The 13083-nt window shown below is 36.6% G+C and overlaps 1 protein-coding gene across 4 annotated transcripts in view; it reads right to left on the minus strand.

Moving 5' to 3' along the window:
* Positions 1-2135: 2135 nt before the first annotated feature.
* The window catches only part of SMOC2 (SPARC related modular calcium binding 2), a 122503-nt gene continuing 111555 nt past the window's right edge, over positions 2136-13083 (minus strand). For 2 of the 4 annotated variants that reach the window (XM_032443588.1, XM_032443587.1), the window contains exons 10-13: positions 8370-8472; positions 7204-7451; positions 6538-6581; positions 2136-3742 (exon numbers count right to left, since the gene is read on the minus strand). In XM_032443588.1, the coding sequence (XP_032299479.1) occupies positions 3719-3742; positions 6538-6581; positions 7204-7451; positions 8370-8472 (419 nt within the window). In that variant the 3' untranslated portion in view covers positions 2136-3718. Of the gene's footprint in view, positions 3743-6537; positions 6582-7176; positions 7452-8369; positions 8473-13083 lie in introns of all 4 variants that reach the window. The other 2 variants (XM_015858014.2, XM_015858011.2) reach the window with 1 other exon arrangement.

Genomic DNA, 13083 nt, shown 5'->3' on the forward strand with positions numbered 1-13083 from the left:
GGAATATAGAAAAGGCAGGTTATTGCAAATATTTCTGTTGCTAACCCAGATGAAATGCAGACAGGCTTCTCCCCATGCTGCCCATCACATTTGACATTCTAGAGAAATGCATTGTTCTGAATGCTTTCCACATACGCTTTTGTTTAAAGAAAAAAATAACAAGCAACATTTACGCTTTTTAAACAAAGGGCATATTTTCACTAATAAAACTTGAACTGAAATAATTAAAAGGGACAAAGAACAGTTTGTATCAGTAATTCACTATAATAATTCTAATGTTTCAAACATTAATAAATTTAGTTGGTTGCTATTTAATGTCAAAGTAATTACACCAAAATGACATCAATTTGCCATCTTAAAGAAAACTAAAGTAATAAACCTTTCACTCGCTACATTAAAATCTCTTTCACACCAGTTTCTAATGTAAAATGTAGTCATATAATATGCTAGTGTAAATATTTGAAATGGACAGTTAAAATTTCTTTGCCAGGGAAGATTTCTTAACCCCTATTAATCCATCTTTTATAACCACTGTAAAGGGAAAAACATTAACTAAATCTATCAAACTTTACACACACTTAAGTGTCTTCAGTGTGGCCTCCATTTAAATTCCTCCTCCCACTTTCTAGGTATTTGCTTTCTTCATTGGCTTAATGCATTCATTCAAGGCAAAAACCTATTCCCAGTGGGAAAGTGCAAAGTGTAATGCTGGTCTTACATGCAGAGTACTTAGTTTGTCTTCTCCTTCATGCTCATGTGAATTGATGCTTGTTGTATTCTTCTTTTATTGTCTTCAAATGACATTGTCAAGAAACACTGGCATTCCAAACAATCATAATGGGACCAGATCTAAAAAATGAGGGCTTAAAAGCTAGGCATACTGTTAGAGTGGGAGAAGAATGATGTACTTTGGAAGAAATAAAACTATGAAGTTGACCTAATTCTAGGGCTAGGATTGGGATGAGAAATTTACCACAGGTGTTGAGAAAATATGGCACGTTTCTCAATGTGTGGCCTGCTGACAAATGGACATGGCAACAGACTGAAAAAATCATTGAACACGCAGATACTTTGCAGCGTTATTAGCCTTCTACATACAACAATATAAAAGGTCTAAATAAATGTTTAAGAACAGCTGGAACTAGAACAAATAATGGTCAAGAAGAACCAGAACATACATTGTGTGACAGATCAACATGATGGGAAAGGCATTACAACAGAGGTGTGATGACAGAAAGACCAGCATGATAGAAAGGTGCTATAAATGAAGAGGATTCTCACCCATATCAAAAAATTCCAGGTTTGCAAGGCAAAGCTTCTTCAAAGGTGGAGTCTCCAGAAAGACATCCTTCCCTAGCAGGGTCAACTCTGAAATGAGGTCTAAGAGAGGTGCAGCCAGGCTACACCCATTTTGGTGATACAGCTGAATTGCCTTCACCTGTGCTCCCCGGGCTTACCAGGTCCTTTCCCCAGGTGCTTAGTGAGCAGTTCAGGCTGTGACTCAACAGTTACAAATAGCTTTCAGTAAGAGCAGAATTAAAATTCCATCTCAATTGTTGCAACTCATCAAGTAGAGTAAGTACTAAAACTAATTCATTATTGTAGAACTAAACAAACACTGGTGGTCTGCTGTGAGCCTGAGAGCAAATCCATGTGGACTCTTTTTTATTATCAAGGCCGTGCTTGGTTACAACTAGAAGGGCCAAAATTTCTTCAAGTTTCACTGTTCTGTTTATTTAAAGTGAATATACCAGGCTTTCAAGTGCATTCCAGTTAGGGATCTGAACATAGGGTATTCCTTTTGTAGCAAAATGTTGTAATGAAAATTGAAATGGCCCATACATGTGACAATACAAATCTACAAAGTTGAAATATTTTGAATTTCTGTAATTGTTAAGTTACCAAATGACTAAACGATGTAGAAATCTTTGGATACCCAAGAGAATGCCTATGGTATGAACTTTAGAAGTAAACGGGGTATGAATCTAAGCATGAAGGGTCAAGGGAAGAGAGAAAAACAGAGACAAGGTGAGGCCATGAGGTTTCTCGTAAACTTATTTGCAGTGGTGAAGTAATTGTATGTATATGTACCTGCTTTCAAAGTTGACTGTGGCGCGGAAGAAAAACCGCTAGAATAGTTTGATAGCATATTGAGCTTTAATCTATAAAGAAGATTAAATTCAAAGTTTAACATTATAAAAGAATAACAAATACTTTTAAAAACAAAAATACAAGATAACACACAGTTGCATCTTGGTTCCTCTTGTTGACAGAGCTTAGAGTACATGTTTTCTGGGGTATGGTTTCACTGTATACAGTGTTTCCTATGACTTCAGCATATATCCTTATGTTGAAATAAAATGAAACATTTTTATTTGCAACAAAGCTTATTCTGGTACAAGATCAAGCCAGGGTGCTATTAGGATTAGCTAGTCTCATGTCAAATCTCACACATTATTTAAACAAGACAGAATGAAATCACAGCTTGTTGCAACATTCCTGACTTTTCATGACAGTTCCTAGATGCCAGCAGTCCATCTGCCACCACATCAATCAACCCAGCTGCTTGTAATTTGCAACTGTTCAAGAGCTGAATCTTTATTTACACGAGTCTCCTGATCTAAATTCACATCACAAGTTCTTACTGCACTCAAACACACATACAATAAATGTTGTGGGGGGGGGGGGAATGACAGAGAAGGCATGAAAGCTTGTAAGAACTTCTTTCAGACAGCAAGGAGAAAGTTCAGGCAGGTGTGGTGAATAGTCCCTCCTTATGGAAACTGTTCATAATTTGTTCAGCTTTAGCTCTGGTAGACCCCCAAGGCAAATGGGGGCAGCCAGGTGTAGGAGAAGAAAAGGCTGACAAATCTATTTAGCATTCCCTGTCTCTTCATAGTTAGATATACAGTTCTGACTCATACAGACACCTCTCCCGCTTTGTGCTTACTGCAGGATCATGCTTTTAGGCTCAGGTTAAACCAGGCTGGAGTTACACTAATATCCACCTTACTCCTATGAGGAAAACTCCTACCACAACTTATAATAGAAGGCGCCTCAAAAACTGATGGAAGGACATATTTTTCTAACAGAATCCCGACTGTAAAATAACTTTTGAATCCTGTAGTGGTTGTGTTCTCATTGTATGATTTTTGGGAAGCATAATAATAAAAACACAATGAAAAAATATTGCCACTGATGAAAAATGTGTTCAGTTAAAAACTGCAAGAACAAATCAACAGCAATTTACAGACTTCCCTCAATCTTAGAAACATTAACATCCAACATTTCTTGGACATAATTGAGAATACAGTAGACTTTTCAGCATAACTCTACTTAAATGACAGTATTGGTAAGAAAAACAAGGCATACTATTGAAACCAAAATACATAGAAACAGGTTTCTTTGCTAAAATTTGCCAAAGAGCTATTAAAAAACAAAAGAAAAAAGAAAAATGTTTAAATGCAAACTTTTACATCTCCGACACGTTTTACATATTTCAGACAACAAAACAATGCACATACATTGTATGTGATAATTTTTCAAAACCAGCTATTACATTTTCACAGATTACAACAAGTCTGTTTAAATATTTCATTTCTACAAAGTGAATTTACATTTTTAAGTACAAAGTGCAAATACTACAGTTGTTTTTATTGCCTTTTGGTGAGGAAATCTCCCACATGTCAAAGAGTTCTGCCTTGGATCAGTTAGCCGCTCACCCTTGCTTCTTGGAAACTTGCTGAAAGACAGTTGGAAATATTTGCATTATTAATGATGTTTTCAAATAACCAAGCATAAACATTTATCTATTTACATTTCAGCAGTGTCCACGTGCCACTTCAGGACAAGTGTTCTGAACACTTAAATATACAGGGAATAAAATAATCCCTGGCCTGTAGTACTTCAGGAAATCAAAAAACAAGGCTATGAGCAATATCTTAACATTACGCATTTTATTCTCACTTCTGCCCTCTTTAAATGTATGCCTATCAAGCGCACAGTTTTTGCAGCTGCCTTGGCAAGTCCCTGGTGCAGTATACCTTTCTATGGCATGTGATGCATACAGTTAACGGGCTGTTGGCCAAAGTCTTATGAACATTCTATAGTTTCCTTGTAAACTTTACGTTAGGCTGCAAAAAGACCCTTTGGGTCTCACTGACGGCATGTAAGCGTGTATGTGTGTGTTAGACAGGATGGAGCTGAGAAAGGTAAATAAACTTGGCCACTGCTCTAGTTGGGTCAGATTCATCATTTCCTTGACATCATTTGAACAGCTATTGCCAATACTTGGTATGTTAGTGCATGTATCCATATCTGCTTTCTTTCAGTAAGCTTCTGTATGTGTAAAACTGCAAACGTGTATATTTCTAAAATATATTCAATATATACATGTGTAAGCACACATAACCATATATATAACTTAACAACTACAATTCTGTAGTTGAAAATGAGATTTCCAGTGCCCATCTCCTGAGAAGTAACAATCTGATCACTCCTTCTTGGTTGGGTGGTTTCCTACAAGGAGCTACTCGGCCCAGCTTATTTTTAATAACTTCCTTTCAAGGAAAGACTTTTGTGATGAAAGCTGCCTTCTACATTTGCAGCCTTGTATTGTTCAAGTATGAAACTGCCAACAGATGGTTTGCTGAGCCAGCCTTAATTCAAAGCTATCATTTGTTAGCAACAGCTTTTAAAATAATTGGTGCTGATTCAGCAAAATTATTGAACAAAATTAAAAAGAATAGAAACTCTAGGACACTTTTATTACAGATTCTGCAAGTCAAGATCAGATTATGAGAAAGGAGAGAGGGCTAGTCATGCTTCAAGTGTAACGCACGTGTGCCAGTAATTGCCATTGTATAATTAAAATAACCCCTTTGAATGTTTTTGAGTTCCGACAGGATAATTGTTTTCAGGCTTCTTTGTTTAAAGCATAAGTGATTTGTAGAAGGGGATTTGAAAAGTTAAGACCACAAACATTTGTTTAAACAAACAGAAACTTATCACATCCCTCTAGCTGTTAGAACATTTTATATTCCATCAAAGGTATGTAGGAGGTCTCTGGTAAAACCAACAACCAATGCTGAGCTGGCCTTAGGATGTGTGAATCTAACATCAAACAAATCATAGATAAAACAAGTAACAAACTGGCCAGCACCAATGAGAGGAAGATTTCTTTTGGCTTGTTGGGAGGTTCACTCCGGGTTCAGTTTTCAACAAATTAATATAGCTTTCTGTTAGATGAAAAGACATTGACCACACAGCGACAGTAGTGGGGTATTTTTAGCCAAATCCGTTTTTGTAGATACAGGGTTACCTGAGTTGATGTTACGATATGTGAATATCTTTTAAAACAAATCGCCAATTACTGATGTTTTTGTGGGCAGTAACCATTTAATTCCTCTAGCTAATACAGAAGTGAGGCAAGACCAGTAAGAAGTTGATTCTCTTATAAGATTGTTAAATAACCGGCAGATTCACTTCCTTCACAGTCCTTCAGACACCTGCAAAAGCATCAGGAAGTTGTGCCCCATATAATCCATAAAAGCGAATACTTGGGATTAATGATCATAAAAACAGAAACACAGACATAAAAAGACTTTTTATTAACCTTCTTCCTGAACTTCCATTTGAATCCCTCCTTTTCAATGTCTACTTTACCTTTATTCAAAAATTCTACTTTTGTGCCTTCTTAGTTCTGAATGCTTTGTATAACCAAAGGACTATGAGTGAGATGCACCAGAGTTATTCAGAAAGGTGAGATAAAGTCTTTGTAGAAAACTGACACAGAAACAAATCATGGATTATGTTGTCAGGGCACTTGACGTTTTAATTGTTAAAGTCATTCCACAGACCAAACCAATTTTAGTTTAAACATATATCATCAGACTGCTGCAAATCCTACATTCTCCGGCATCATTTTGTTCAGCCAGCAATGGCACTTCAAAGTGACGGCTCTCTTCTCTCTGCTAAGATTTTAAAAGGTATCTAAAACCACCATACAATAATTCAGTAGTGTACACAAAATGTATGGATTTTCATTTGGTATGGGAAATTCTTGGCTTTTTGCACAAGGAGTTATTTCAGTCAGTGTAACTTTGTGTCTATAGCATGACTCGCAGGGAAGTTATTGCTTTTAATTCACTCAAAACAAAAGGGAGTATAAACCAATGCACATTTAAAAGCATATGGTAGTGCCTTTATTCAGGAATGCAGAAGACTTATTTAAGGGCTCACTTACAGCCACCTATTCTAACCTAGATGTCACTTTATACTTTACTAGGAACATCTACAGGCATGCCTAATCCACTTTGTATTTTTTGCACATTCATTCTATCTGTAGTTGACTGATTCAACTTTCCATAGATAGAAATGAAGTCAAGATTTGTTAATCGGTATGCTGCTCTGTTTTCTTTGCAGCTCTGTTGAATAGCAGATTGATGCATTTTGAAGCTGCAAATGATAACCAGTAAAACCCCAAGAAATTGTTGTAGGTAAGACAAGAACAGAGATTGTGCTCTCCTGAGTACTCACCTGCCTGCTGGATGAAGTGCTCTCAGTATTGGTTTTAGGGGCCGCTGAAGGGGGGAAAAAAGCATTATGAACATGGTTTGCAAGTTATATATAGTACCCAAAGAATTGAAACTCTCATTCTGAATTAGTAATTTTTATAGCAGCTCCACAGCTTTCAAAAAAAAAATAGATAAAATACTTCTTATCTTCCTTTGAAATATCTTTTTATGTGAAAGGTCAATGACAACATTTCTCACCAGTTATTATGTGGCACTTGCTTAGGACAGACTGCATTTAGACAGTGTCGAGCATTTCAAAGTTCTTAAATCTTTAGCAGTAAATCTAGCCTATTATGTCTGGTGGGAAAGAAGCGTGGAAAAGAGGATACATTACATCATCTTAGGTTTCCTGCTGTAATGCAGAAACATATCTCCAAAATGCAAACATCTAATGGGTTGAGTCAAAGGAAGTTCTTGATTCTCTTGGAGCAAAGTAATAATTTGCATACACAGAAGCAGTTTCCTTGTCATTTGCCTTAAGCAAAAGTACTATTAGTTACAAACAAGTATATTCCTTTATACAGTATACTTCTGGTATATACAAATATCAGACTTTGACATCTTTGAAGAATCTAGACAAAAAGATAGGAAAGGTTCTTACTATGGCGTTTCTTTGTTTCTGCTTTACCTTCTTCTTTTGTTACTCCCAGGCAGCCCATTAATTCTTGAACTGACAAGGACTTATCGTTGTTCACATCACAGTATTCCACAAATTTCTTCACGCATTTTTTGGGCTTTGACTTCTTTCTTAGGAACCTTTTAAATGGCTTGATCTCTTTCTTTCCAATGTCACCACTGGAATTTTTATCTAGTTGTTTGAAGTACCAGTGGACCACTCTCTCCTCCAGAGTGTGATTTGGATCAGGTTCTGAAACTCTGCAACAGAAAAATAGAAAAAAGAAAAAAAAAAAAAAAAAAAAGAAATCACAACTCTTTATTCTGATACACACACCCCAGTTCATACCTTTACTTCTGAATACATAAAGCACTGTTAGATGTTTTGCTCCAAGAACCTCTCTGTTTTTGGCTACCAGCTTCTTTGAAGTGAATCCTTCTTTTTTTCACTTTGGTGATGCTCACTTATGACATACTTCAGTTATGTACATTATGTGTTTTCATGTTTCTGTCATGTCTGTCTTTCATTTATTTCTCTCTTTAGTTTTCTTTCTTTCAGGAAATAGAAGGGGAAGGCAATGTGTTCTCATTACTGTACTCACTCCAATACAATTTAAGAGGATAGCCTTTTGTACAAAATTTGGGATATAGTTGGCCAAACACCTAGAGTCCAATTACAACCCACGATGAATGGCCTCAGATATAAAACAAACAAAAAAAAAAGTCTTGAATTACAGGGTAAATTATAATAATATTATCCTCCTCTCCAGGTAGTAAGCATCTGACCCACAGATGTTCAAAATTTGTCAGCAGTTATGTAGTTTAAATTCTGCCTGTATATATTGATAGCATTGGTTTGGTTTAGAATCAAATAGACAAAACATGAAACAAAATGTCAGATTCATTCATCAAGTCTGACAAGAAAATAACTGAGATGCGGTTGCACCAGCAGGTATAGATAAATTCAAAGCTGTGTGGCTGATGAGAATCCAGCCATTGAGTGCATCCCTATTGACTGAGCATAGTCCACAGTAGTAACTTTGAAGTAAATTATCCTAGATAGGTTCTTGTAAATTTACTTTTTGTGAAGGCAGAAGAATTACTTCTCAAAGACCTCATCAAATCATTCACCACTGCCAGAACCCTTTTAAAGACACGTGAAAAGGATCTGAAACCCACCGGCTGGAAGACAACGATGGATCAGAGACTGCATGAACCATATCTGTGGACAGTGCATCCAAAACACTTGTCAGGAACTCATTCTTCTTGGCCCCAGGACAACCTAGAAAAACAGGGGACTTTCTTGTCTCTTGTTTTTATGACATTTAACTTCCAACAATACTTCTAAGTTAGAGTTAGATATGACTCCTGTAGACTGACTCCCATTAATGGTGGTCGAACTTAGAACTTAATTCAAAGACTAGCATCTATGTTCAGACATGTATATCATAGAGCAGGAACAGAAAAACATCCTTTTGAACTCAAGCAAATTAGGAATATAGTTTGTATACCTTGGAGACTTATCTTTCAATCTTCTTTAAGATGTTGTATTGTTGTTGTTTTTTTTCCACAGGTGTCACATTCTGAAAAGCACATCTTTGAATCCATGAAAGTTTGAACATCAAAAAAAGTATTTGAAATATATGGACTAGAACACCAAAGCCATACACTTCTTTCAGATTTCCACCTCTGCTTCTCTGAACTGCGACTGAATTTCTAAATGCACATTCTCTCAGTATATTATTCTTCTGATATGTAAAATGGCAGTCAACAGCCTTCCTCTTTCACTTTTCTCTGGGGATTAACTCCCACAATACAGTACTTAGCAAAATAGGATGCTGTTAGATGGTACTTTGGTTCATACTGTGAGATCCTATGGTGATGCTAGTTCATCCTCATAATTACATTCCTTATGCCTTGAAACTCTTTTCTGAAAGAAACTGACAGCACATTTCATACACATAATACATTAGATAAGTATGTAATGAAAGATCCACTCTTAGAGCAGTGCAGCTGGAGCAGATAAATTCATCTGATAAGCACACAGTTGTTGACACATGAAGGTTTGCTTATACAACACACCTGCTTCCTCTCTTCTTTCCTAGAGCACAGAGCCAAACACCAGGTCTTTGCCCAGCCCTGTAATAGCTGAGTTAAATTCTATGATGAATCACAGACAGTGACATAAACATCACAAGCTTGAAGCTAGAGGCCACCATTCTCAGATAATTCTGTGCTGGAAACCCACTAACCCACAGTCCCCTTCCTAAGTGAAAGGAGAAAATGCTTTGGAAGATTATGGAAAGGGAAGATTAGTCCAGTGGTCAGGATTTGTTATTACACTACACTTTTCAGTTGCCTCTAGAGTAGGCAGTTATCTGCGCATGAAAAGCCTCATCTAGCCCAGCAAATTATTTTTTAATACATCCCATGTTGATTCAAGGAAATGAACTTGTGATATATTAGCCTCAAGCTCTGTTGCAGAAGGAATAGCTCAGTTATTACATATAGTAGCAGCACCCACTACCTATTACTGCCCAACACATTTATTAACTTATGAGTTCTCTGTCTCTTACGGGCTTGTCTTCAGCACTAGAGATATTTTATTCCAGTAATTTTGAAAGGCATATAGTGAGTTTGAAGCAAGTTCCACTACACATCTGAAACCACTGAGCTATTCACTGAGTTCGGCAGTACATATTGCCAGCACTGATTTCGCCTGTGGATGTGGTTCTCTTGAAGGCATAGGCAGAAATCGCTCTCTCCAAGGCTGTCCTTGGAGACTTGTCGCGAGCTTTATCAGTTTCTTACCAGGGTTGTTACTGTCATGAAATAGAAGCCTGAATCCTACTCCAAACAAGATTTGTGTACTGATACAGGGGTCTTGGAAAATGCAGATAGCAATGGCTCAGGACATAATGCAGCATAGTAATGAGACAAGATAATTTGACTTCTTTGTTTCTCCTTCCTTTTTTGGATATATGATAACATTAATATTCAGTTTGATTTAGGAGCTCCATCTGAATTTTTCATGTTAGTTATTAGTGTATTCCTGAAACATCTGGAAGAAACAAAGAAGTATGCTTTGAGTTGCTTCCATTGCTGTCAAGGAAGCTGCTGAGTGCTACAGATGGAGAAATCAAAATAATTACTTAGATTGCTATTTATGAGATACAGCTAGGTAGGATAAAGAATCAACTCCTAAATTCACAAGAAATCACAGGGAGAGAGGGGTGATATCTATAGTTTAAAGGCAGTCTTTGACAATATCCCCTAAGATTAAGAAAGTTTTCTAAATACACACTGCATGAAGATGCAATCTCAGCTGAAAGTAACAGAAATCATCTCAGAAAAACCAGATCTTACTGTTTAAACAAACACAATCCGTTGCTGTGAAACATTCCAAATTGTAACTTTGCTACTTAATGTAAAATGAGCCCCTACAAAATCCTCATATTTTCTCAATAGAGAGAAAATATTGAATTTCTTCCAATAATTTTTGCTGATGTGTGGGCAATCACGTGGCAATTTACCTCACAGAAAATCTCTGTTCTCTGCAGGTGTTATTAACTCAAAATAATTCTCTGGAGGCTTCTTGCTGAGCTTTAATTTTCAACCAACTTGTGGATGAAATGGCAAGACTAGGGGAGCTGTAGTTTGATTGTAATGAATAGTTCACTCTTACTGGACTAAATACTGAAAGGAAAGTGTAGTTTGTTATCGGAGCCTCATGCTTCTCACTATGGTTTATGTGTTTCATTTTTTTCTCATGCAGCTGCTTGTCATGTCTGGATTTGACGGCTTACATAAATAATAATTTGTTGTCAGAGGGCTAAAGTTGAAACCACAGGGAGTCACTCTACAGGTTCAGAGATGTAACTTAGAACTGAGTGTTTGTCTTAAGGATAGATTTACCCAGAGCAAACATTAGACCAACAAATACATACCACAAATGATGAGAATATACAAACACCTCATTTCAGCTACAGCATAAAGGCAATCAAAGAGTCTTCACTACATTACTATAAACCTCACATGTTTCTCCATAAATATCTTTCTTGAAATATGCACCAAAGTGCCTTGGAGCTCCCTGCTTGGCTGATAATAGTCTACTGCTGTCAATCTTGGAAAACAGCTTTTGCTGCACTTCTGAAGTCATGGCAAGAAAATTATTCTGTTCATTTCTACTAAAATGGTCATTCATTCATTAGACAGAATTATTCATTTCAAAAGGGACTTTATATATTAATCTTCCTGTAAGTGAGGAAACTGCTGAGTCAGTCACTCAAGTAACTAAAAGAAACATGACAACTTCTAATTAAAAAACCTGAAGCTCCCTATTTATTTCCTATTTCTGTATATGAAAATCAGGCTTAGAAATGCACTCAAACACAACAGCCACTGAAATATCTCTGTTTATCATAAATACGTTTTGATCTGCCCAAAAAAAGTAACGATCAGGTGTTTGTTTGGTGTTTTTTTGTTTGTTTGTTTGTTTTGTTTTGTTTTTGTTTTTGTTTTTGTTTTTTTGCAGCTTAAACATCCCTGAAATGCTGGCATGTGGAAGAACTGAATTTAATAGGGTTTGTCAGTGCCATTGGTTACTCTTGGACAGCAGAAAACATGGGAAAAAAATGTTTTTCCTCTTGGACTTTTTTACTATACAAATGTGTATGTAAAGTTCATGACTTCATATATAAATCATAACTAGTTGGTGTTTCTCTATATATGCAGAGGGCCCTCCTCATTTTATGGGGGACTTTCAGAGCTACTCCTGAGCCCCGTACGAGAAGGAAAAAAATAAAAACCAACCAATCAAAATAAAACTTATAATCTTCAAAAGATGACTTTGTGAACTGAAATTTGTAACTCTGTTGGAAACTAAAAATCATGACCTCAATAGGGTCTGTGGTTTCGTGGCTCATTACAGTTTTTCCCTTGCTGTACTTCCACGTAACCTGTCACAAATATCAATTACTTCACTATCCTAGAAGGGCTGAAGATATTTTCATCTCTTTTTGCTAACAGCACTTAGGTATTAGCCTTTTTCTTTCTTTCTTTTTTTCTTTTCTCAAATACTCTTACAAATTAAAAGAATTAATTTAAATTTAGAGCCACATTCTCCCATAACTATGCTTATGCAACTTCCACGATTCAAAATTACCCATTTCAATGAATTCAGCTTCTCTTGACTTAATTCTTATAATTTCTTCTCAAATAAATTATTCAGAGCACCAAGCTAAGGCCATACTTATAACCTTAATATTGACCAGAGATCTTACTCCTGGCAACTCTTGAGGAAGAATCCAATTGTCTTTTCCCTGTAGCACTGTGGCCAGGTTTTCTGTGACATGAACAGACCAACAAAGAAATGATAAATCAGAACAGAATGGATGTTATCTTGAGGGGACCTACAGATTTGTAACATGGAGCCCTACGTCTTTCAGGGAGAAGAAGAATTATGTCTGGAGTGGAGAAGGGCAGGAAGCATATTTCAGTTCTCTACTTTTATTTATTATATTTATTTTTAATACTAGTCTAAAATGATCTTTCTGTTCTAATCTCAAGGGTAAGGAAACAAAAGAGACAGCAAAGGATGCTCTTTTGGGGCCCTACCGTTCAATCCCAGCCATTCATATCATACCAAAGTCCACTGAATGAGATTAGCTGAAGGTAGGCATCTCATCCGTAACAGTTAAAGCTCAGTATAAAGGAACAAATTCAGAAGGCATTCATCCCAAATATCTTAGATTTCTTCTCATAATAGGACAATATCTCCCTCAAAATGTATCTCTTCTTCCCACTGCCTACTGAGGAAGCCCAGACCACTAACCTACCTGCTCTCATGTGGTGTAAAGCCACTTCTGATTAATCCTGCATGTGTCTGTTTTCT

This window comes from Coturnix japonica, chromosome 3, assembly GCF_001577835.2.
Source record: "Coturnix japonica isolate 7356 chromosome 3, Coturnix japonica 2.1, whole genome shotgun sequence".
NCBI lineage: Eukaryota > Metazoa > Chordata > Aves > Galliformes > Phasianidae > Coturnix > Coturnix japonica.